At 45.3% G+C, this 27382-nt stretch overlaps 1 protein-coding gene across 1 annotated transcript in view; it reads right to left on the bottom strand.

Moving 5' to 3' along the window:
- Window positions 1–27382, bottom strand: part of LOC126458632 (cytochrome P450 9e2-like) — a 59413-nt gene that overhangs the window by 29357 nt on the left and 2674 nt on the right. The window contains exons 2-3 of the mRNA XM_050095800.1: window positions 12904–13291; window positions 10353–10490 (exon numbers count right to left, since the gene is read on the bottom strand). Coding sequence (XP_049951757.1) covers window positions 10353–10490; window positions 12904–13288 — 523 coding nt within the window. The 5' untranslated portion in view covers window positions 13289–13291. The remainder of the gene's footprint in view (window positions 1–10352; window positions 10491–12903; window positions 13292–27382) is intronic.

The following is a 27382-nucleotide window of genomic DNA, read 5'->3' as shown; positions in this document are numbered from 1 at the left end:
TCTCCAGTTCCGAGGCACAAGTTTGAAACTTAGCTCAAAGCTTCCTACGATATTCCTCTGTAAGGGTGAGAAAGCTTCGTTGTTGGTCGGCTGATTTTAGGGAGGGGATCAAATAGCGAGATCATCGGTCCTATCGGAGTAAGGATGAATGGGAAAGGAAGTCGGCCGTGCTCTTTCAAAGGAACCATCCCGGCATTTGCCTGAAGCGATTTACGGAAATCACGGGAAACCTAACTCAGGATGACGGTAAACGGGTTTGAACCTCGTCTTCCCGAATGCGAGTCCAGTGACGAAAGCTCGGTGCCCCGCGACCTTCGGGCTCGAGGGTGCTTCAAGCAGCAAGATGTCGGCATATGCGAGAAAGGTCACAGTTCGGAAGTTCATGTGAATTGTAAGGTCGGTTAATGACGTCACATTGGCACCTAATTCTACCACAACTCTGCCAACCGCCACCGTGGACGTATCACACTATGAAAATGTACCTACATCCCGTCTTACCCACATTTAAGCCCTTCTTTTGACGCCTGCTTAGAATCGACACTAAAAGGCCTCAGGTGTTGCCACAAAGTTCATCATTGAAACCAAGCTTTCCCTTGGGGCGTTGATTCCCAGACATTTCGCTGTTGAAAACGACTGCTCGCAGTGTGAAGGGCACCAGGAGGACGATAGAGGGATCTGAGTCCTTCCCCATCGTGTGACACGCCCAGGACTCCATTGAGCAGAATTGTGGCGAAATTTGGTGGCAGTGTGACATCACCGAATCACGTTACAGCCACATGAACTTCTGGACTGTGACGCTTTTTTTCCTGTGTGCTGTTTGAAGGATCGCCGAGCTCCAGTCTCATTACAGGGGGAGGCTGTACGCAACTACACTCCTGGAAATTGAAATAAGAACACCGTGAATTCATTGTCCCAGGAAGGGGAAACTTTATTGACACATTCCTGGGGTCAGATACATCACATGATCACACTGACAGAACCACAGGCACATAGACACAGGCAACAGAGCATGCACAATGTCGGCACTAGTACAGTGTATATCCACCTTTCGCAGCAATGCAGGCTGCTATTCTCCCATGGAGACGATCGTAGAGATGCTGGATGTAGTCCTGTGGAACGGCTTGCCATGCCATTTCCACCTGGCGCCTCAGTTGGACCAGCGTTCGTGCTGGACGTGCAGACCGCGTGAGACGACGCTTCATCCAGTCCCAAACATGCTCAATGGGGGACAGATCCGGAGATCTTGCTGGCCAGGGTAGTTGACTTACACCTTCTAGAGCACGTTGGGTGGCACGGGATACATGCGGACGTGCATTGTCCTGTTGGAACAGCAAGTTCCCTTGCCGGTCTAGGAATGGTAGAACGATGGGTTCGATGACGGTTTGGATGTACCGTGCACTATTCAGTGTCCCCTCGATGATCACCAGTGGTGTACGGCCAGTGTAGGAGATCGCTCCCCACACCATGATGCCGGGTGTTGGCCCTGTGTGCCTCGGTCGTATGCAGTCCTGATTGTGGCGCTCACCTGCACGGCGCCAAACACGCATACGACCATCATTGGCACCAAGGCAGAAGCGACCCTCATCGCTGAAGACGACACGTCTCCATTCGTCCCTCCATTCACGCCTGTCGCGACACCACTGGAGGCGGGCTGCACGATGTTGGGGCGTGAGCGGAAGACGGCCTAACGGTGTGCGGGACCGTAGCCCAGCTTCATGGAGACGGTTGCGAATGGTCCTCGCCGATACCCCAGGAGCAACAGTGTCCCTAATTTGCTGGGAAGTGGCGGTGCGGTCCCCTACGGCACTGCGTAGGATCCTACGGTCTAGGCGTGCATCCGTGCGTCGCTGCGGTCCGGTCCCAGGTCGACGGGCACGTGCACCTTCCGCCGACCACTGGCGACAACATCGATGTACTGTGGAGACCTCACGCCCCACGTGTTGAGCAATTCGGCGGTACGTCCACCCGGCCTCCCGCATGCCCACTATACGCCCTCGCTCAAAGTCCGTCAACTGCACATACGGTTCACGTCCACGCTGTCGCGGCATGCTACCAGTGTTAAAGACTGCGATGGAGCTCCGTATGCCACGGCAAACTGGCTGACACTGACGGCGGCGGTGCACAAATGCTGCGCAGCTAGCGCCATTCGACGGCCAACACCGCGGTTCCTGGTGTGTCCGCTGTGCCGTGCGTGTGATCATTGCTTGTACAGCCCTCTCGCAGTGTCCGGAGCAAGTATGGTGGGTCTGACACACCGGTGCCAATGTGTTCTTTTTTCCATTTCCAGGAGTGTATGAGCCAAATTTTAAACTTATGCATCCAATGGAAGACAATTATGAGGTTTTCAGAAGTGATCCTTTAATTCTGTTGCACTGAGTAGTGTCTGCCATCCAATACGAATTCCTGTTCAGGTGTTTCGCCTGATCTCACGCAGCCCACATAACGTAATTTTCGTGCAGTTCTCAGCCACATACTGCAGGCGTAACGAAGACACCTCTGCAGCGTTCTCTAGGAAAAGTGCTCGACCACCCACAATACAGCTCGAACTTGGTTCCCTCTGATTTTCATCTCTTCGCTCGGATGAAGTGCTGGCCATGAGGACGGCATTTTGGCTCAGCAAAGAGCTGCAGACCGGCGCAGGGGTCGGCGGAGTTCAGAGGTCAGTAGGCTACTGCGCAAAACTAGCGTCGGAGCGTCGGCTGTGCAAGCAGCTGGGACATGCAGGCGAACGTCACAAGTAAAATATTTTTGATTTTCACTGTGGTTTCCATTTTGCGACCGATCACAAGATGGAAAAAATAGCTGTCGTGTTGTCAGTGTGGCCAGCCTGGTCACATTTGGTGTAACTGCAGGAAGCCTCAGTGTGAGAAGGACAAACGGGTGGAACATTCACAGAAGGAGTGTCAGAAGAGGTTTGCTGATGCGCAGGATGGAATTTGCACTCCGGCGTTGTACGCAAACGGGAGAGGCAGGCGCTGCTACTGAGAGTCGTTTACAGCAGACGTAAGCACAGGAGACCCATGTGCAAAAGCAATGGCGGACTGTTGTACGGTCGGCTTTCTAAGAGGCAGAGCATGTAACGTTTTATTAGATACACCGTCGCAGGTATTCGTGGAATGTCATACTGTATTTGGCATAAGAAACTTGGACCCGCCTCTTTGTCAGCTCAGTAGCTTAGGTAGAGGCAACGTTCGTTTACTCACTTTGGGATTACTGAACTTCCGATTTGCACAGAAACATTTCTAGGTTTGTATCGAAATGCTTCCTTGAATTGGCAGCAGCTACGATGTCATTCCTGGATTTTCCGAGTAAACACAACACTAAAGTCGATACAAAACGGTGCATAGTAGAGCTGGACGGTACATTGTTCCATTTATGTACTAATGCCGAGAACACTGAAGTGCCACGAGGCACGCCCTTAGACCAGGGGACGAAACTCTAGGTGTATGCTACGTCCCTTAGAACCGACTAGCGAGATCTCATGCCGCAGGGTACACGGAAACTAGTCTGGTTAGACGCTGGAGGAGATTTGCCAGTCGAGATTTGTGTGTAGTCGAATCTTTAGCAGAGAACGAGGAACTGGACGAAGCACAGTGTTGTGTGTGCCGTAGTTTATCGTATGTGCAAGAAGCTGACAGAAGTCAGGTAGTGCCCGTCACCGTGGATAATTTTGGTTCATTAGAGGTGGAATTATCATGAGATGCACTGACAACCAACGTAGTTGTGCTGGAGATGGAAGATTTCAATAGAGTTAAATATAGAGAACTGTAAGCTGGTACGGTCGGCAAATTTACCCACACTGAAGAAGAAAGTGGTACCTTCATGGAAGGTGATAGGGAGAAAATGGCAACACTGACAGAAGAATGTGCGTAACTGTGTAATCCTCACGGAATATTGGCAGCAATTCCGATAATGCAGCACAGAGCTCCCACTGCGAATGAACTGCAGGTGTGCAAGAAATCATACTAAGTTCCAGATCACCTGCAACGAGTAACCTACATCTACATTTGCAGGGCTACTCTGCAAAAGATACTTAAGTATTTGGCAGAGGGGTCATCGGACCAACTTCACACTAATTCTCTGTTATTCCACTCGCGAATTGCGCACGGAGAAAAAGAAAACCTATATATTTCCGTGCCACCTCTGACTAATTTTATTATGTTGGTAGTTTCTCACTATGTATGTCGGCGTCAACAAAATATTTTAGTATTGAGAGAGAAAGCTGGTGATTGAAATTTCATGAGAAGATCTCGCTGCAACGAAAAATGCTTTTGTTTTAACGATTTCCACCATAAATCCCATATCTTGGCCGTGAGACTCTGTTCCCTGTTTCTCGATCATACAAAACGTACTGCACTTCTGTGAACTTTCTCGAAGTGCTCCGTTAATACAATCTGGTAAGGATCCCACGACACGCGGCAGTACTCCAAAAGAAGACGGACAAGCGAAGTGTAGGCAGTCTCTTTAGTACATCTGTTGCGTCTTCTAAGTGTTCTGCCAATAAAACACAGTCTTTGGTTTGTCTTTCTCAGGACATTTTCTATGTGTTCTTTCCAATTTAAGTTGTTCGTAATTGTAGTTCCTAGTTATTTACTTGAATTTACTGCCTTTACATTTGACTGATTTTTCATGTAATCGAAGTATATCGGATTCCTTTTAGCACTTGTGTGAATGACCTCACACTTTTCGTTATTTAGGATAAAAAAATGGTTCAAATGGCTCTGAGCACTATGGGACTTAACATCTGAGGTCATCAGTCCCCTAGAACTTAGAACTACTTAAGCCTAACTAACCTAAGGACATCACACACATCCATGCCCGAGGCAGGATTCGAACCTGAGACCGTAGCGGTTCCGCGGTTCCAGACTGAAGCGCCTAGAACCACACGGCCACACCGGCCGGCATTTAGGATCAATTGCCAACTTTCGCACCACGCAGATATCTTATCTGAATCATTTTGCAATTGTTTTTCATCTTCTGATAACCATGCTAGTCGATAAACGACAGCATTATCTGCAGACGACCTAAGAAGCCTGCTCAGATTGTCTTCTAAATCGTTTATATAGATAAGGAACAGCAAGAGGCCTATATCACTAACTTGGAGAATGCGTGAAATCACTTCTGTTTTGCTCGATAACTTTCCGTCAGTTACTACGACTGTGACCTCTGTGACAGGAAATCACGAATCCGGACGCATAGCTCAGGAGATTTTCATAAGGACGCAATTTTATTACACGCCACTTGTTAAGTATGGTGTCAAAAGTCTTCTGGAAACCTATAAATACGGAATCATTTTGAATCCGTTGTCGATAGCACTCAACACTTCGTATATGAGAAGGAGTGGGGAAGGTAGTGGAGGGGAAAGCAAAGGACTCGGGGGAGAGAAAGGAGTCAAAGAGAGGGTAAGTAGGGAAAGGAAACAGGCTGGAAGGTGGCCAGAGGGAGCGCAGGAAAAGGACAGAGGGAGAGAGTGGGAGGTGAGGATCAGAGATGATAGAAGGGATAAATGGAGGGAGAGAGGGGGAGTTGACAAAAGCTGTGGGAGAGGTGATGAAGGGTGTAGAGGTGGAGTGTAGGAGGGACACAACAGTGAAGGGGCAGCAGTGAGCAGGGGTTAGAGAGGAGAGAAGCAACTAGGGGATGGGGGGAGGTGTAGAGAACTCAGTTATGTTTGAGGAAAAGGAGCAGATGGGGGAAAAGAATCAGATCATAAAAGATCCATGGGGAGGACAGGAGACATGTACCGAAGGTGAGGTGGAGTGCATGTTGCTCAAGGGTTTAGAGGGACTTATAGAATTTGGGGGGGGGGGGGGGGGCGGCTATCCAGGCCGGACTGGCATAAGAGAGGATGGGGTGGATTAAGGACTTGTAGGTGTGGAGGATGGTAGAGGGGTTCAACCCCCATGACCCCCCCAGAGAGGAGTTTAAGGAGATGGAGACGGTTGTGGGCTTTGGATTGGATAGCGTGGAGATGAGGGATCCAGGTGATGTGACGGTAAATGATGAGTCCAAGGTAGGTGAAGGTGCGGGAGGACAGAACAGGTGTAGATGGTAAGGGAAAAATCAAGGAGCCGGAAGGAGCGAGTGGAATGACCTACGATGATTGCCTGGGTATTGGAAGGATTGATTTTAAGAGCCACTGATTACGCCATGTGGTGAAAAGGTCAAGGCGATTGTGAAGAAGGCGTTGGGACCGTTGAAGGGTAGGAGCGAAGGCAAGGAAGGTCGTATCATCGGCATATTGCAGGAGGTGGACTGGAGGGGTGGAGGGTTGGGCCATCTCAGCTATGCACAGGAGGTAGAGGAGAGGGGAGAGGACAGAGCCCTAGGGTACACCCATGGAAGGGAAGAAAGTGCAGTAATTGGCGTTATGGATGGTAACATTGGAAGGGAAGTGGGAGAGGAAGAAGGCAATCAGACAGATATAATTGACAGGAAGGGCATAGGTCTGGACTTTAAACAGGAGACCGGGACACCATTTGTGGTCGTAGGTCTTTTCGAGGTGTAGGGAGACAAAAATGGCGAAGCGACGGGAATGAAGCTGGAGGGAGAGGAGATGAGTGAGGTGTAGGAGTTGGTCATCAGCAGAGAAGGAAGGTTGAAAGCCACAGTGGATGTTGGCGAGGAGGTGGTGTTGGTGGAGGTGGTGATGGATTGCGCCAGGTAAGGATGAATTCCAATAGCTTACTGAACACCTAAGTGAAAATATAGGATGATAGGAAGAGGTGTCAGAAGGAGGCTTGTTGGGTTTGGAGAGCATCAGGATACGGGAGCTTTTCCACAACTCAGGGTAGAAGCCGGTGGCAAGGATTACGTTGTACAGGGTGGCAAGGACTGCAAGGAAGGAGGGAGGGCAGTGTTCGAGATGGGGGGGGGGGAGGTAAAACGGTCTTGGCAGGGGGCAGTGTTGCATTTAGTGCGGAATATCCTGTGCAGTGATTGGAGTGTTAAGTTTGATTGGTGGTGTGTGGCCCAAGTACTGGAAGCTAGAAGCAAGGGGAGAAGCGAAGGTATCTGTATGGTCGATGACGTCAAGGAAGAGGGAATAATCAAATTGGGGATCATCTGTAATGGAAAACACATCAGATAGGTACGAGGCAATATGGTTGGCCTTACTGATGTTACCAGGAAAGGTATGGTCATCAAGGAGGGGGAGGTACTGCAGGGTAGGTTGGTTCCCAGTAAGGCAGTGGAAAGCAGACCAATACTTGTAAGAGTTTATTGGGAGTGTGGCGTTGAGTTGTGTGCATGTCTGTCGCCAGGCACAGTGTTTCTTCACAGTAAGCATGTTGCGGATGTGCCACTGCAATTTCCGGTGGCGAATGAGTGTGTCCCAGTCATGAGTGTGGAGGAAGGAGCAGTAAAGGTAATGGGATTCATGAAGGAGAAGCATGGCGTGTGGTGGTGGTGAGGGTGGACGGCTTTCGTAGGGATGTGGGTGGCTATGGCGTCAGACAAGGGCTGGTGGAAGAAGGCAGCAGTTCAGGAGATGTCTTCAGGAGATTGGAGGGTAAGGTCGTGGTGTTGGACCTGAATGTGTATGACGTCCCAGTAGGCATCCCATTTGGCACAGGAGTAATTGTGGACGACTTTAGGAGGAATGTCAGGGCGAGGAATCTGGCGGGGATGGCGACCATCGGAGATAGTGAGGGGGAGGGGGGCATGGTCGCTGCCAAATAGGTCAAGGACTTCTGCAGTGATGCGCCGAAGGACGTTGGGAGAGGCTAGGATCATGTCAGGAGTGGTATTGGATTCGGGTCAGGTGTGTTGGGGAGGGGAACCAGGTCTGTGTGGAGGGTGGTGATAAACCGATGCCACCACTGGAGTTCGGCAGGAGCTCGGCTGTGGATACTGAGGCCTGCGGCAATCATGTAGGTGGAGAAGGTGTGGTCAATGTGAGCCAGGAAATCGTAAGGGATGGGGGTACGAGGGTGGATGTAGTTGGTGGCACAAGTGACAGTAAGGGCAGGGAAGAAGAGGCTGAGGGTGAGATGCTCAGCATGATTGTTGAGGACATGTTGGGGCTGAACTGGGAGGTGCTTGAGGTGGCCAATTGCAAGCCCGCCACACGCCAGGGGTGCGGTGGAGGGTGCAAGGGGCTGTGGGGACGGAGTTATGGAGTTGGAGGAAGGTTTCATTTAGGATGAAGGCATCTACGCGGTGTCGATTGAGGGTGTGGAGGTAGAGGAGTTTGTGGGTGGGCAGGGACCGAATATTATGGTAAAGGATACTGTTGTTGCACCGTGGTAGGGGAGATTACAAATCTCTTGCGATTTAAATGGGACATTTGACGTCTGATTAACTAATTTGAGTCTTACAACGTTTTTTCGTGTATTAACCTCTACTAAGCCCTGGATTCTAGTTGTAAACATTGCACTTTTTGTGGCGCCGATGTATTTTCCAGACATTTTAGAATATCACAGCATCTAAACTCTGCAAAATAATTAACTTTTGACTCTCTTGCGTTTCTTACTGTAGAGCAATCAGTTGATAACAGTGAGAACTACTTACTCATGGTACAACCAACAACCTAAGGACGAGTTTAACGGTGGAGACATCTATCAGCTTGGTACAGAGATCACCTGCTGGTGGTGCTAAGCGCGCGCTCCCTACAGTGCGGCAACCTGCTGGTGACAGCAGCAAGTAGGATGTGAAAATTGATTTATTTTCACTAACGCCTTCAGATTTTCTTTGACAGTAATTAATTTAAAAACCTCATTTCCAACTAATAAGGATCCGTATTTCGTTATTTACATTTTATAACCAAATGTTGGTTTTCAATTATTTATAGAGATAAATGTTGGCTAGTCGTTCCACTATTCCATGCTGAATGATATATAGCTGAAAATCAAAGTTACCAATGTGAAGACTGGAGAGCCAGTGCTCAAACGAATTTTCTGAAGTCAGTAATGCAAATGTAGTCGAGGAATTTCTCTGCAGTTCAGATATTTTCAGGGAGACTGAATAGCCCCTCCCACCCTTGACCTCAGCACATGGAAAGATGTCATGATTTCCAGAATGATCTACAAGATAAGAAAGTTCTGGTGCTACTGTCAGTGAAATTTAACATGTGCAATTGTCTCAACTATCATATGACACCTCAGATAAGAAAACACTGATGCTGATGTCAGAGAATTCTTGGCTAGAACCTGCAGCGCCCTACTACTGATACATTCTGAGAAAACAAGGGATGACCAATTTAGTATCAGAGGGAAGTGTGAAGGGTTAAAAATTGTAGAGGGAGACCAAGAGATGACTACAGTAAGCAGGCTGAGTAGGACATAGGTTTCTGTATTTATTTGGAGATGAAGAGACTTGCACAACAAAGTGTGGAGAGCTGCTTCAAACCAGTCTTTGTATTGAAGACTACAACAACAAGGATGTTCTCGAAGTTCAAACGCCGGCCGGAATGGCCGAGCGGTTCTAGACGCTACAGTCTGGAATAGCGCGACCACTACGGTAGCAGGTTCGAACCCTGCCTCGGGCATGGATGTGTGTGACGTCTTTAGGTGAGTTAGGTTTAAGTAGTTCTAAGTTCTAGGGGACTGATGACCACAGATGTTAAGTCCCATAGTGCTCAGACCCATTTGAACCAAGTCTTCCTCTCTGCTTCCGCACATTATTTTAAATTTCTTTGTGTCGAGCATGATGTAACACTCTTTCGACGAAGAACTGGGTATCTAAAAGTATTTCTGAAATACTTAAATTACAATTTTGTAATGATGCGATCTTCTTGTGGACAATTATGGAGATGGCAAACATTGTACTTCTTTGCTGTCCGTTTCACAACCACGGCGATCTTTTCAAAGCTTCAAACAATGTTTCCACGGCGGATGCAAGATATATTTCAAAGCAATTAATATTTATTTACACTGACCAGCCGTGATGTACACAAGTTTTAATTTCTGACAAAAAATTACAGCCCTGCATGAAACATGACTTTAACTCTGTAGCCAGTAAGGTTAACCCACCTGTCTCTTACTTATCTCATGAATAGTCACGGTCCTGTCACACAACCACAGTTCGGTTCTACTTGCACTTCTTTTCAGCACCACACCTGTGGCTGCAGACGAGTATCAGACGACGCTAGATTCGACGACTGGAACCCGGCAATATACACAACCTACTAACTGAGGCCTTTTAATGGTTTACAATTCCTTAAATTATAGATAAGAGGAAATTCATTACATTTTCATCTGCACACTGAAGACGATAAAACTACATTTGTCATTGGCTTCCTTCCTCTGATAGTGTACATCAACAACAATTCAATAGCACAGACATGGATTACGAAACTTGAAGACGAGTGAAAAGAAATCTGACGAAATGTGGATACAGCCAGAACTACTCACCTTTGACTTTGTCACATTCCTTTGTTATGTATTCGACCACCTGCTGCCCTATCTCTGCTATCAGCAGGAACATGTTTCTCATTTTCTTCGATGTGAACGCAGGACTTAGTGTCGTCCGCATTTCGTGCCACTCTTTTCCTGAAAGCAAGAAACAGAAATAAAAAATAAGCACCTCCTGTCAGCCATCCCTCATTTCTTTGTTTAACTGTTTCCATAATCTACTTGTCTGTTTAAAATGATTTGTCAGTTCGTGTCACAAAAGCGAGTGGTAATATGATGCAGACGAACCTCGTAACGGAGAAATACAGTGTCTCCCAAAATAATGTATACACTCTTTTAAACAGAATATTTCTTTAATTAAAGGAGACATAAATACAATGTTTATGAGTAATAATTTAGAAGACGGTGAAAAACATAACAATGCTTTCTTTTGTTTCGGGATCGTCAGCAAACATGGTGTTATCGTTTGAACAACGGAAATGTGTGCTAAAGTGTTACTGGAAAACAGAGAATGTGAGTGCGGTACGCCGACGTTGGAGAGTTGAATTTGGAACACCACCACCAATAAGAGTAACAATTACAAGAATCAGAGATAAGTTTAAAGTCGAAGGAACGGTGCACGATATGAAGAAGGGACATAGCAGACGAAAGAGAAGTTCAAAAGACAATGAGAGTGTTGGGGGATGCAGTAATCCAGGCATACACACGATCCCCAGAGAAACCTGCGAGGCAATGCTCTCATGAGACTGGGATCTGCAGAAGCAGTGTTCATAGAATTTTGCGGTCTCAAAACTTTAAGCCTTACATTCCAAGACTTCTCCATGCCCTTAACGAGGATGACTCTGATAGGCGAAGGGAATTTTGTGAGTGGTTCATTAACAGATGTGAAGAAGAGCAACGTTTCCAAGATCGAATTCTGTAGTCAGATGAAGCGACGTTTAAACTTGATGGAACAACCAACCGCCATAATTGCGTGTACTGGGCCAGGGAGAATCCATACGCAACCGAGCAAAGGCATGTTAAACCACCAGGAGTAACAGTCTGGTGTGGTCTGTCTTCTAGAGGGTTAATAGAGCCGTACTTCTTTGGCAACAGTGTCACGGGCGACTCGTTCTTGGAAATGTTGGAAATGCTATTTCCTGGCCTCAGCGTTGTGTTTGTAAATGAAGATTATTACTTTCAACAGGTTGGGGCGCCACCTCACTTTCACCTGGATGTGAGGGCATTTCTCAACCGTACATTTCCTGCCAGACGGATAGGACGAAGAGGGTGTATGGAGTATCCCCCCCGATCTCCAGATTTAACTCCTCTAGACTTCCTTCTGAGGGGTACTCTCAAGAACACAGCTTACGCTGCGAGGCCACACACACTGGATGATCTTAGAGAACAAACTGAGTAGGCCTGTCATGCTATTCCGTTGGAAACAATAAAGTTTTCACGTCACTCGGTCGTAAGTCGTTTTCGACGGTGATTCCAATGGACGGAGACCTGTTTGAAGATTGACCACCATAAGTCGGACCATGAGGCACCTAACATCATTAAAATTGTATCCCTGTATATCGTGATGGAACTTTTGTTCTGATTCTTAAGTGCAAATTCAGAATCATAGACATAGAATAACTAATTTATATGGGTAAGCCGTGTCTCGTCCGTGTCACTGAATCTATATTAGCATTACATTAAACCTTTAAAAGCAAAGTTGTTCCTTTCTGTAGTACTTTGACACTCGTAGTTGTGGGTTTCGCTTGAGTCTTACACCGATCTGTCCTACAGAAGTTAGATGGGAGGCGTACTTCTCTTTATGCCTTATGGAAAATGTTACCTCATTTTGCGGTTATTTTAGTTCAATATTGTTTTGGCTGCTAGAAAAATAAACGAGACAGTTGTCTTTCAGTGATATAACCTATAAAATTCTTATTTGACATCCTTTCAGTCATGCTAAAGTAGACAACGTATATCGCCTAAATTTATAAAAAGACACCAAACAACAACGATCAACTGAGTGTCTCTCTCTCTCTCTCTCTCTCTCTATATATATATATATATATATATATATATATATATATATATATATATGTTTCAGCCAGTCTATTTGTTATCAACATCAATGCTGTGTATTGCGACATAAAGACACGTAAAAAAAAACTAACTGCGTCATTCTTCGTGCAAATTACGTACATGTATATATGAGAGATTTTAGAGGGTATGATGATATCGTATGATTTTGATTACTGCAGTTTCCTTTTTCGAAGGTCAACGTTAAATGACTGACTTTCTCTTGGTTGGTTAAAGTAAATATACCTGATTTACCAGTTCACTTGGATTTCACCGTTTCTTGTCTGTTAATACATAAAATGTCTCAATGTGTTGCTATGAGATATATTAGAATACACTTCATTTCTGCCACAAAGGCTCCTCATTCCAGAGCCACACATTTAATTTCTGCAACAATGGCACAGCTCAAACTGCAGGTCTAATAACGTCCATTACAAGATGCTTCGAAAATAAAACTTAGTACATAGATACAAAGCTACGGTAGCCAGACCCTTACCTTTCATGAGAAACAACATCCGCAGTAGCACTGGAGTGTCCTCGTCGGTGTTCATAAAGTCCACGTGGTCAGTGAAGTGGTCAAAGTCCTTGACTGTGACGGACCTGATGAGATCAGGATCCCTCAACAAGACCAGAGACTTGGCAAAAGTGTAGAACCCAGCGTAGGGGTGCGGTTCGAAGCGCCTGTACGCGTCGACTACTATGTCCGCCATGGCCTTCCTGTTGAGCACAACGTCCAGGGTGTTCCCCACCACGGGCAGCGGTGGCGTGTACGGGACGCCGGCTCTGGCGAACCTCCTGGAGTACTGGCGCCACCGGAAGAAAGTCAGCGTGCCTGCGACCAGCACCAGCGACGCAAAGAGCGTCCACCAGTCACAAGCCATTGTCTGCAAAACATTTTACACTCATTTTGTTTTCATCATCACAAAAACAGCTGCATCCGGAAGAACCTGACCGATCTGCTGTAAACTCGGTGGGTATGCCGCACAGAATCAGTTGTGCTATTGATTAATTTATTACGGGTTCAGCTGCGCACTCAGGTAGCATGGATCGGACAGTGACCCTGTGACCGTCAGTTGATATAAGAGGGCTCCAAATGGCCACACGAACCAGTGCGACGACCTGGAGCTGCACTGTGCCCAGGCGGCACGTTCCACAGCAGGTTCCCCAGCTAGAGGGCTATGAGAGGGGCCGCAGTGTGGGGTTGCGGGATGCCGACTGGTTGTACCGTCCTACTGCGCACCACGTCCTTCATATGGGCACCATCATTGCCTGTTCTTGGCAACTCTCGGTACAGGAAGGCACACATGCACAAAATGTAGGATCTTTATATCCGACATGCACCACAAGGAGGGATCACCAATCGATTATCTGCCTCGAGCGACGAGATCTGATGGCAACAAAAAGGCCCATTCAGGAGGCTGTCCTGCTTTCTATGCATCTTCTCCTAAGTGCTAGTTCCATTGGTAGGGCTCGCCGCACGTCAACCATTATTATAATGCCTACCACTCACAACCTGCAGCGACGCTCCCAAATCGCCTCGGTCAGCAACAACGAGCATTGGGCCCTGCAAACTGGCAGTGGGTCATACTTCGTGAAGGAGAACTGTTTCTGCCTCGGTGGCAATAACCATCATGTCAGTGATTGGGGACACACTGGAGAGCGGCACGAAGAGCGGGTTCTGATCTCCCATCTCACGTCCGCTAGCCTAGTGTGATGGTGTGGTGACCAATATCTTAGGGTGCTTGTTCACTGTCAGTGTTCCTAAGGGGCTCCATAACAGCCATATGGTACTTGGAGGACATCCTGAAACCAGTGGTTCTGCCGGATCTCTCCCCAGTCGAGAATGTGTAGGCTGCCATGCAGAGTGTCATCAGAACTAGACCTGCACCCACCAGTCTGAAGCAGCTCTTCACTCTGGTGCAAGTGGAATGGGACAGAGTATCACAGGATTACATCCAACACCTGTACAGCTCCACGCTGTGGCGTGTGCACGCAAGTATTCACAACTGAGCTGATCAGCGCCATACTAACACGCACGTTTTGTGATCAGGTAGCGCAATGGCATGGCGATACTTCATAGTAATGATCAGAATCCCCCTTGTCCTGCGTGCAGCTCTTTTTATGACAACGAGTGCAAATTTTAACGATGTATGACTAGACGAAGTTTTTGATAATAGCCCAGAGATGTGTGTCAGCCCAGTTATGACCTGTAGTTTCCCTTTTTATTTTTATTTCTAATCCTTTCGATCAGACACTTCATGGCTGCTTTACATTTGTATTTTAACTACGTTACACCTGCCATGAATTTCAGACTCAACTAAAATGGCTTCACAGGTAAAACTGCACATAGTAGAGATTCAAAATAAAAGAAAATTTTAATCAAACAGTTTATGGCCAGCGCATCGTATTGTTATATTCTTGTTGGGTCTGCAGCTGGATTGTGTTGGATATATAGGCAAATGCGATGGCATTTGTATGGTACAGAAGACGCTGACTAGGTTATTCACAACCACTCATATTTGCTTCATACACGTTATACTGGCAACGTTATCTTGCCATCGCACTTTCGACTTACCTTTCCCACAGCAATCCATTCTTAATTGCACTGAGTACCTTCTTGAAATAGCTAAATATTTTTTCCAAATTTTGTTCCATCAGTATGGAAAGGTACGTAACAAACGCCAAAATCTGAGAGAAAACTGTAGGCAAAGAAGTGGCTTATACAAAGAGAGAATCTCGACCCACACTCTGTTACTTAAGGAGCTGGGAGCCGCTGACTTTCCTGATTATCTAATAGTTGATGGAACATGCTTTTCAGAGCTGCTGAACATCATCAAATCCCTTTCTTAATGAAAAAAATAAAGTCGAATAGAAAGGATGTAAACTGCACGGAAAGGCTGTTCCCTACATTAGGTTTCTAGCCACTAGCACAAGTTACGAGAACCTCAAATTCTGTCCGCAGCTCGTGGTCGTGCGGTAGCGTTCTCGCTTCCCGCGCCCGGGTTCCCAGGTTCGATTCCCGGCGGAGTCAGGGATTTTCTCTGCCTCGTGATGACTGGGTGTTGTGTGATGTCCTTAGATTAGCTAGGTTTAAGTATTTCAAAGTTCTGGGTGACTGATGACCATAGATGTTAAGTCCCATAGTGCTCACAGCCATTTGAACCTCAAATTCTATCTAAAATGATTTATGAAACCTGCTACTTCATTTATAGTTGCCTGAGGAAGTACGTCGTGGTAACGGAAAATAAATAAAAGACATTAATGTAACCTTTATTAATTTATTTACTTTGTAGCATAACAGGTGTTCCCTTTGAGTTTAAGAAACTCATTTGAAACCGGAAAAAGAAAGACTACCAATGGTGTTGATGGAAATCGTCTGATAAATACAGCAGACACAGAAGAAATGAAGAATTTAGCAAGTGATAAGAACTCTAAAAAGCGTCCTACGCTGTTTACTTCATAGCAGAAGGCTTGGATATAGGCTTTCAACACTTCTAACAATCAATAAACGTCCATCGACTGTCTGTACTTGGGATTTTAGATTTTATTTCAGATCCATCTCCGTTTCTAGATTTAATTTCCGATAAGTATCGGAAATAAAATCTAAAAATCGAAATACAGTAGGTCGACGGACTTTTATTCGTAAAACATATGCTTTTTACTCTATCTGTGTTCTGCATGAATCCTTTATGCATCTGTCAAAAACTGAAAGAATGCTTTATTCCTTGCATCCCTGCTGTTATGCTCCTCGCACGACATGTCCTCCACACATCTGCAGCCATTGGATTTGTTGGGAAACTCGGTCATCAGAGGTTCGGTCGCCTGACACTGTCATGTTCATATCAGACAGACAGACACTTAAAATCTCGCTCTCAGAGACGGAAGACGAACGTTTGTCGGGTGGTTGGTACGCACTGTTTGTTGGATAAAGTGCTCGTGAAGGTCGGGTGAAGTGGTGGGGCACTAGCTTTCGGATAGTCGTACCCAGCTGACCTTCCGAGAAGAAATGTTGGTCTGTTGGCCAAACTGGCCACATGCGTCCATTTTGTCGGACGGTCGGTCGGTCGGTTGTTGTGTGCATAGGGCGCTTTAATTGCACGCACTCTTATTGCCCCAGCAGCCACATTGTAAAACACTACTTACACAACACAGTAATTACTCTGTAAGAAAACCAATAACATTTCACGACTGGACTTGTGATGTAACATCTAATTTTGTCATGTATCTTTGTTCTACAACTGGACCTGATGCACATTAAATTGACTATTTGAATTCTCATATCACTGTCCATGAGGCATCAAGGGATCACCAGATTAGTATTGGAGGGCAGCGTGGAGGGTAAAAATCGTAGAGGGAGACCAAGAGATGAATACCCTAAGCAGATTCAGGAAGATGTAGGTTGCAGTAGGTACTGGGAGATGAAGAAGCTTGCACAGGATAGAGTAGCATGGAGAGCTGCATCAAACCAGTATCTGGACTGAAGACCACAACAACAACTATATCACTGTTCAAAATCGCATTGCTGTTTCTTTGGTAGTGTTCTTGCCTCTGTGGTTTGATACTAGGCAAGCACATATTTCCATTTGTGAAAAATCCCAGCAAAATCTTCCATTATACATGGGCCGATAGGTTAATAGTCGTCTACAGGAAGTTGGAAGTTTGTGGTAAGGTGTTATGGGACCAAACTGCTGTGGTCATCAGTCGCAAAGCTTACGCACTACTTAATCTAACTTTCGCTGAGGACGACACACACACACACACCCGTGCCCGAGGGAGGACTCGAACCTCCCACGGGGGCAGCCGCGCCGTCAGCAGGAAGCTGGTGCAATATGCCGCGCAGCTAGTGCATTAGCAACAACCTTTTTAACATCAGCGTTTCTACTTTATATGGTATAGCCATAGGATCATTACACTTCCTCGAAATTGTTGCCTGTGCTTCCTTGCCGATTTTTTCTAAATTGTCTCTTGCTGTCAGAATATCGCTAGTGTGTAAGTGAAATGACAGTTTCACCTCGATGGCGTCTCGCAGGGGTGAACTTGGAGATATTACCACACAGACAATCACATGGCTCAAATGGCTCTGAGCACTATGAGACTTAACATTTGATGTCATCAGTCTCCTAGAGTTAGAACTACTTAAACCTAACTAACCTAAGGACATCACACACATCCATGCCCGAGGCAGGATTCGAACCTGCGACCGTAGCAGCAGCTCGGTTCCGGACTGAAGCGCCTAGAACCGCTGGGCCACAGCGGCCGGCTGGGAAGTTGCACAAGCATCGAACACCCAAGAGAGGATATAGGTGTAACACGTGGCCGGCACACAGACAACCGTTAAATGTCCTACACATTTCCTTGTTTAACATCAGAGACCAACTGGTCACAACTGTTGTGAGCGCAGCATGCACCATCAGGCAGCACCACAGGCGTCGACGCGTCGCCTACGCACTCCAGAAACGGTGTGCAGTCCACCAACTGCCGCACCAAGAAGTCGCCGCGCCGCCGCCTCCAGAGGAGCGACTCGCGCCGGCGCCGCGGCAGAGCGGGCAGTTCCAAGTCAGCTCGCCTACCGGGGAGACCGCCCTCTACTGTGCAGTACGCGCCGCATCGTCTAGCCTTCTAGCTGGTCCACACCACCCCGTCTTCAGTGAACGCACTAGTGGGACAAGAACTGTTTACCATCCAGCCTTAGTCTCTGCAATAGTAGTTGAACTTACGATCTGCTGCCTGAGACGCTTTGTACATAGTTGACTGCTCGTCAATAAATGTGTGTGTTCTTGTCACTTTCATTAACATTGTTTCAGTGTTTTCCTCGTTCTCCTCTCATAGTGTTTCTCTTTTCTTTCTTATTTACTTATTTTTTATTTGAGTCATCAGTCTTCTCACTGGTTTGATGTAGCCAGCCACGAATTCCTCTCCTGTGCCAATTTCTTCATCTCAGAGTAGCACTTGCAACCTACGTCCTAAATTATCTGCTGGATATATTCCAATCTCTGTCTTCCTCGACATTTTTTGCCGTAACAGCTTCCTCTAGAAACGTAGAAGTCATTCTCTGATGTCTTCTTAACAGATGTCCTATCACCCTGTCCCTTCTCCTTCTCAGTGTTTTCCACATATTCGTTTCCTCTCCGATTCTCTGCAGAACCTCCTCATTCCTTACCTTATCAGTCTACCTAATTTTCAAAATTCGTCCGTAGTACCACATCCCAAATGCTTCCATTCTCTTCTGTTTCGGTTTTCCTACGGTCCATGTTTCACTACCATACAATGCTGTGATCCGAACGTATATTCTCAGAAATTTCTTCCTCAAAGTAAGGCCAATCTGTGACATTGGTAGACTTCTCTAGGCCAAGGATGCCGCTTTTGCCAGTGCTAATTTACTTTTGATGTCCTCGTTGCCCCATCCGTCATAGGTTATTTTGCTGCCTAGGTAGCAGAATTCCTTAACTACCTCTACTTCGTGACCATAGATCCAAATGTTAATTTTCTCGTTGTTCTCGTTTCCGCTACTCCTCATTACTTTCGTCTTTCTTCGATATATTCTTATTCCACATTCTGTACTCATTAGACTGTTCATTCCATTCAGCATACCGTGTAATTCTTCTTCACTTTCACTCAGGATAAAAATGTCATCAGCGAATCGTATAATTGATATCTTTTCATCTTGAATTTTAATTCCACTCCTTCACCTTTCTTTTATTTTCATCATTGCTTCTGCGATGTACAGATTTAACTGTAGGGGCGAAAGACTACAGTCCTGTCTTACGCCCTTTTTAATCCGAGCACTTCGTTCTTGGTCGTCCACATGTTGCATATTACCAGTCTCCCCTATATGCCGACCGGGGTTGCTCAGAGGTTCTAGGCGCTACAGTCTGGAACCGTGCGACCGCTACGGTCGCAGGTTCGAATCCTGACTTGGGCATGGGTGTGTGTGATGTCCTTAGGCCCGTTAGGTTCAAGTAGTTCTAAGTTCTAGGGGACTCATGACCTGAGGGGTTAAGTCCCATAATGCTCAGAGGCATTTGAACCATTTTCTCCCTATAGCTTACCACTATTTTTCTCAGAATTTCGAACGTCTAGCACCATCTTACAATGTCGAACGCTTTTTCCAGGTCGACATATCCTGTGAATAAGTCTTGATTTTTCTGCAGTCTTACTTCCATTATGAAGCGCAATGTCAGAATCGCCTCTCTGGTGCCTTTACGCTTCCTAAACCCAAACTGATTGTCATCTAACATCTCCTCGATTTTCTTCTCCATTCTTCTGGATATCATTCTTGCCAAGAATTCGGATGCTTGAGCTGTTAAGCTGATTGTGGGATAATTCTCTCACATGTCAACTCTTGCAGTCTTGGGAGTTGTGTGGATGATATTCCTCCGAAAATCAGATGTTATGTGGCCAGACTCATACATTCTACACACAAACTTGACTAGTCGCTTTGTTGCCACTTCTCCCAATCATTTTAGAAATTTTGATGTAATGTTGTCTATCCCTCCTGCCTTATTTGATTTTAAGACCTCCAAGGCTCTCTTAAATCCTGATTCTACTTCTAGACCCTCCATCTTTCCTAGATCGACTCTTGTTTCTTTTTCTGTCACATCAGACAAATCTTGCCCCTGACAGAGGCCTTCAGTGTACTCATGCCACCTATCCGCTCTCTGCTCCGCAGTTGGTAGTGGAATACCCCGTTACACACTTAATGTTACCGCCCTTGCTTTTAATTTCACCGAAGGTTATTTTGACTTTCGCATGCTGAGTCAGTCCTTCCGACAGTCATTTCTTTTTCGATTTTTTCACATTTTTCGTGCAGCCACTTCGTCTTAGCTTCCCTGCACATGCTATTTTTCTCATGCCACACATACTTGTATTTTTGTTCTTGAATTTGCTTGAACATTGTTGTAAGTCCTCTGTGATTGTCCTTTTTAGAGATATCCATTCCTCTTCAATTGTACAGCCTACTGTGCTATTCGTTATTGCTGTATCTATAGCCTTAGAGGACTTCAAGGGTATCTCGTCATTCTTTACTACTTCCGTATCCCACTTCTGTGCATATTGATTCTTCCCGACTAATCTCTTAAATATTCTGCTAACAGTCATTGGATCTCGACCAACGCGAGCAGCAATGTCGCGATACGACAAACCGCAATCGCGATAGGCTACAATCCGCCCTTTATCAAAGTCGGAAACGTGATGGTACGCATTTCTCCTCCTTACACGAGGCATCACAACAACGTTTCACCAGGCAACGCGGGTCAACTGCTGTTTGTGTATGAGAAATCGTTTGGAAACTTTCCTCATGCCAGTACTTTGTAGGTGTCGCCACCGGTGTCAACCTTGTGTGAATGCTCTGAAAAGCTAATCATTTGCATACCGCAGCATCTTTTTCCCGTCGGTTAAATTTCGCATCTGTAGCACTTCATCTTCGTGGTGTAGCAATTTTAATGGCCAGTAGTGTAGATTGAGCCTTTACATTTCTCTTTTTAGATTTTCTAGCTTCCCTACCACCTTCAAGTTTCTGACATTTGAAACCTCGACTCGTAGAACTTTATCCTTTCGTTGGTTATTCCATCTTTTCACATGGTCACCTGCCCCTATGCAGTCCCATCCCGAAGATCCGAATCGGGGACTGTTCCGGAATCTTTTGCCAGTGGAGAGATCATCATGACAATTACAGGTCACATGCCTTTAGTTACACGTTATGTGTCGTTAATGCAGCGATTTCCATGGACTTCTGCATCCTCCTGCCTTTGATCTTGCCGATTCTTCCGCCTGTACGGCAGTTTCCCACTCCAAGTACGAGAGGGTGCCCTGAGCCTCTGTCCGCTCCTGCGCCCTCAGCGCACTATAAATAGATGAGGGTGGCGACGAGTAAACTCTCCTCTTGTGGTGGTGTTAGAAATACAGTACAACAGTCGGGGACGAGGGTGGGCCAGGATCTGCGCAAATTGCAGGATTAATTTTGTTTTGCCTACCCACCCATCCTTGTTACTTGCTTTTATTTCTTGCTACTTATTTTTATGTGTCTAGTACAGTATTGTGTGGACTTTTGACTCATGACAAATACTACTACTGTGTTATTTTGTGCGCAGCGTCTATTCCAAATCCCTTACAGGCGTGGCTTCTGCTTCACAAGGTGGTTCGCTAGCCCTTGTTATTCAGTGAAAGAGAGAGGAAATCCAGTAGCCGCTGCAAGCCGCGACAACAGTAACAGGCAGAAGCGATACTTCTGTCTTAGACGTGGAACGTAGTTGGGACAAGGTGTTTGTTACTTTGCTAGTAGCTAAGAGAGATGTCAAATTGCAGCTGGACATTGGTACTTCAGTTACACTTGTGGATAACATTACTTATGAACGGTTAGGTTCACCACTGCTGTGTCGAGCTAAGCATGTGTTGTCAATTTATACTGGACAGGAAATTCCAGTTTTAGGAACTTCCAGTAGTATGCCAGCTACCTTTCAAGGTGTAACGAAGAGATTTGTATTCACAGTGATTTCTGCGAAATTTTAGGAGAATATTTCTGGCTTAGATTCTTTAGACATTCTTGGATTGACAATCCACAAGTCAATGTTTGCAAATTTCAGCAGATGTGCCTCTAGACAATCTTCGAGCTCTGTGAGACAAATTTAGTGGACTTTGTAGTGACGGTCTCGGTTGTGCGAATAATTTTAGCTCACGTGTTACTCCAACACAACGCACAACCGAAGTTTTGTCGTGCTAGGCAAGTGCCCATCGCCATTAGGCAACAGCTCGCTGAACATTTACGGCATTGGAAAGCTGGTGAGGTCACCAAGCATTTGCTTGAGCGTTGAAAGCCCTTTTTGGTCGCTACCGGATCCTATAATCAACTCGATTCGATATTTCGGCGACCCAACTGGTCGCCATCTTCAGGAGAATGCTGCTTCTGCTGATGAGTCCCGCTGAGAACTCGGAGCTCAGCGGGACTCATCAGCAGGAGCAGGAGTCTCCTGAACATGGCGACCAGTTAGGTCGCCGAAATATCGAATCGAGTTGATTTTAGGTTCCGGTAGCAAACCCGAAGAGACTTTCAAGACTTATTACGCCGGGAAAGCCTACGAAGTCACATTTGCCTGAGCGATTTAGGAAAATCACGGGAAACCTAAATCAGAATGGCCAGACGCGGGTTTGAACAGTCATCCTCCAGAATGCGAGTCCAGTGTGCTAACCACTGGGCCACCTCGCTCGGTATATTCATAACGAATCCTACTCCAGTTATATCATTTTCTGCTGTTGTAGATAATACCCTATATTCGTCTGACCAGAAATCACTCTCATCTTTCCAGTCACTGCTTTCCACAATATGTAGATCCTACCTTTGCATTTCCCTTTTTAGTTTTTCTAGCTTCCTTAGCACCTTCAAACTTCTGGAATACCACGTTACGATTCTTTGTACATCACTCTTTCGTTGGAGGGGAAGGAGCGGGGGCGGGGAAAGTAAATCTTATGCCACTGGGGTGACCATCATCACAGGCCACATGTCGTGTGGATACACCGTAAGCGCCTTTCATTCCGTAGTTCCCATTACCTTCTGCATCCTCATGCTGTTTGATCATTGCTGATTCTTCTTTTAGGGGAGTTTACTGTCCCAAGGGGAAAAGGATCTGATCCGCTGCCCTTCTTTGAAATGACCTTTGCCAAAACGAAGTTGACATCTTATTCCAGAAGTCTTCAGCCTCCAATGCTGATAACTTATATTCTAAAATTAAGCAGTGGCTGGGATCGAATCCGGGATCCCTGACGTCTTGACTACTAGTCAGAGATGCCACGGTGTCCCAAATTATGTGACGGTAACATGAGTGTCGATCAACAGATGGTAAGTCCTCGAGGTCGACATCCTTACAGGTAGTATGTAGGCTACAGTCCAAGGAGAGTGTGGGGCGGCGGGTGGAATTATGTTGTTGTTGTATAAATGTTCCTATTATTTATGCTGTTGTTTGCTGTTCTCAACACTGGCTCTCTAACTACAATATTGGCAACCAGAAAGTGATTAGCAAAACGTGAAGCCTGTAATTAGAATTCCTAGTGCCCACTTCATCTGAGAAATACACTTATAACTACAGCTTATAGCTCTGAGGAATTAGGAGATTGTCTGGGATTTATAATCAAAAGCGATCGTGAAAAAAAAAAACTTTCTCTATATTCTGAAAGTCACAGATGAAAAAAAAAAAAAAAAGAATCCACACAATCTAACTAACAGAGCAGTTCAGAGTCTAATGCGCTGATGCCACTATAACTGACCAAATTAAATATTTGAAGGAATGCTTGCCATAATTTGATGATAATGTTTCATCAAACGCCACACTAAATAATGGTAGAATCTCTGTCCCGCGGCGGCACGTGAAAATACGACATACGCAAACTGAATATATATCATTAAAGTCATCCCAGAATTAACACTTCTCTCGAAAATGATTTCATGGTTACGCGTATTCCGAGTAACTTATTACAGCATCCGAGGCTGTTTGTAGCAATGATACCGACGCGACGCGACTCCCGACACAGATGGCGTGCTATTCAGCGTCTGGAGAGAATTGGGGCCTTGCTTCCTCGCGCAGCGATCTTATATATACAGCCGCGGTGTGGACGGCTAAGTGAACGCCTGATCAAATCGGCTCTCCCGACTAGCCGCTGGGCTAGTAATGCACCACATTAAGTTACAGAATAAATCATAGCTTCTTTTGCTGATGGCCTATGAAGCTCTCAATTTAAATGTGCATTCAGCACACAGGTAAGTAATCATAATAAAAGTTTGACGTAGCTAAGTTAAATAATTTGGGCTAGAGAATTAATTTAATTATACTGCACGCAGTAGACGAGCTCTGAACTTGCCGTTTGGAGATACGCTATCGCTATAGTTTTATAGTTATTCAAATGAAACTTCTCACATATTTATGGTTATAGTGGATCTCCATTCTACTTAAATATAAACATCCTAGCCTTATTTATTAGCCTACTTAATCTATCTTGCTTCCTTAAATTTAAAACAAACACCAGAAAATATTGAATTTCAACTAAAATCTTAAATTGTGAGATCCAGAAGACTGTTTCTATTAAATAATTATAAAAAAGGAATCTATTTATAAATTTTTAAGTCTGTAGCTCTTTTCTGTTGCGCCAATGATTTTTACAGAAAAACGTCCAAATTTCGAAAATGGCTAAAGTTATCGAACTGATATTCAACACATATTAATTTAGTATTACTCCTGACATTCTAGAATCGTTTCAGGTTATTTATTTGATTTTAAAAGTATTGCGCAACATTTATGACGTCAGAGCTAGTTACAGCGGACTGGCTGGCACACAATGGAAAGACTGATGTGAATTTACTATGGCGTGAGTAGGCTGCTTCCCTACAAGAGCAACAAACCACTTGACTGAAACAGTGGTGCTTTCGGACAGTGAAACTTCGTAATGTACTGAAAACGAAAATTTATGCACACAAAGCGCCAGGAAGAGCACCAAAGACAATTCAGGTTTGTTGTCAGTGCTTAATGACAAGTGAACCAAGATGTCAGAACACAACCTATGACAACATTTTTACTTCTTATGATTTGGAACAAACTGATAAAAAAAAGAACTGACAAGCGATAACATTGTGGGTAAATAAATAAAAGGGGAGCTCATAGTTCTAAACCCCAAAGAAAAAAAAGAACTGAATTTTGGAGTAGGCTGCCGAAATCATCGATAAGGATCATAGAAAATACCATAAATTACCTTGGATTGCAAGAGTACTAAAGAGACTGTTGACACACTCGATCAGTTAACAACTCACTTATAAACGTAAGACTGATCGATAGCCAATGTTTCTGCGCAGGATTCTTGGCGTTTCTGCTAAGAAAATTGATGTCATTCATGTTGGGACACAAATAAATTGACGTTTTATCGTCAGAAGGACTTGTCAATTCGACCGCAAGGCGACATGATGTGCCAAGAATACTCCTTGAAAAATCAGATGAAGAACTGATGATCGTCAAGAGCAGACAACAACCGCGAAATACTATTTTAGTGCCAAAGTTTGAAACTAGAGAAAATAATACAAAATCTGTGAACTGTAAGTTCTGCCGATGAAACAATGGGAAGAAACGTAACTTGCGTGCAACGGGCCACAGAGCTATTTCGCTACCCACGTCACTTACTGGTTCCAAAATAGTAAGTAAGGAATAGGAATGCTGTTTCCATTTTTGTATATCTTACAGTTAAATGTGTTTAGTAGTTTCTTCTTTTATTGCAAGTATTAGTTACATAATACTATCATAAAAATATTATTATTTTAAAAGGCGTACTCAGCTGTACATAGAGATTGCTAAACTTTCCAATTTTCCAGTAACTGAATGTAACGAATTTATTTTCCATTTAGTGTCGAATTTAAACCGACAGGATAATGTTGGTCCCACGAAATAACGTCGAGAAAAGCATACACAGGTGGACAGAAGTATTGTGACACAGGTCACATGGGTATCTCACGGTCAATTGTGACTGATGCATACACGGAATGTGTATTTGCGTATGTGCCATAATGCAGGGAATATTTCAAAAGACGCCTACTATGCGAATGTCACAGTACCCTCTACCTGGAACGATTTGTTCTGTGTTACCATCACAGGCGTGTGTTTCACTCGGGACAAAAGTAATCAGACACCGGCCCGCTTGACAAAGTAGCCGTAGTCTGAAGGCACAACTCGGTGGCAGCGAGCAGTCAGTGTGCGCAAGGCAACTGTCTCGTACTGCAGCAAAGCACGGGCCTCGCCAGGAAAGACCAACGTAGCGCCACGCCCCGTACAGTTAGGGACACGGCAGTGGGAGAGCGAAGGCTCATTGTTCGGCTGAATAGTGAGAAAAAATAATATGCAGAAATAGGCAAGGTCGTCAAGCGAAGCCGAAAAACTATATTTAATACCGTCCAGACATGGAAAGAAGAAAACACTCTCGTCAATCGCCCACGGTAGGTGCGTCCTTAGAAACTCACGAACAGAGACAATAGGAAGATATTCCGAATGCTGAAAAACGACCTGCGGACAACGGTCCCTGCTATATGTACAGAACTGGCGGAACTCGTTGGTACCGAAGTTAGTGGCAGAACAGTGCGCAGATGGCTGGATGGTGCTGGGTACAATGCCAGAGTGCCAAGGCGCAAAACGTTCGTCAGTAAGTGTGACGCAAAAAGCGGAGGGTTTTTGCAGAAGAATTTGCAGGCACGGACGTGACCTTCCGGGACAAGATTCTGTGGAGTGATGAATACAAATTTACTTTGAGGCACCTGGATGGCCGAAGTTTAGTGTGTCGTCAAGCCACTAAGAGCGGGAGCCCAAAAACATGCAAGCAACCATCAAACATGGAGGCGGCAGTGTGACGGTGTGGGGATGCATGTCTTCCAGACGTGTTGGCGAGCTTGTATTTATTGAAGGCACCGTGGACAAATTTGTCTATCTCGATATACTCAAACAAAATTTGACGAAAAGTGCTGCGAAGTTCGCTCTTGGAGGTGAGTTTTATTTCCAACAAGACAATGATCCTAAGCATACGGCAGAAACTGTCAAACAGTGGGCAACGTACAGCATGCGTCATCGCCTCATTACCCACCGCAGTGTCCAGACCTCAATCCCATCGAAAACATCTGGAATGAGCTGAAAACGAGACTACACAAACGACATGTGAGCAGTTTGACACGTTTGCGTGCATTGATAGAAGAAGAATGGGTGAATATCGGTTCGGATATAACGAAAAAGGTTGTTTACTCCATGCAATAAAGACTAAGGGCTGTAATACAGAGAAAGGGACGCATTACCAAATACTGACTGCTGAGTGTCTGAATACTTTTGCCCATTATATGTTTCGATTATCTTTCTTTTTTTTACACAAAAGGTGTTTTGTTACTTTTTGTCCTGCATATGTTCAGACTGAAATATGTATTACACATTTGTAAAGAATAAAATATATATTTTGAGTTAAAAACACAT

This window comes from Schistocerca serialis, chromosome 2 (assembly GCF_023864345.2).
Source record: "Schistocerca serialis cubense isolate TAMUIC-IGC-003099 chromosome 2, iqSchSeri2.2, whole genome shotgun sequence".
Taxonomy (NCBI): domain Eukaryota; kingdom Metazoa; phylum Arthropoda; class Insecta; order Orthoptera; family Acrididae; genus Schistocerca; species Schistocerca serialis.
Note: the sequence above shows the minus strand (reverse complement) of the source record. Positions and strands in the feature narration are given on the sequence as shown.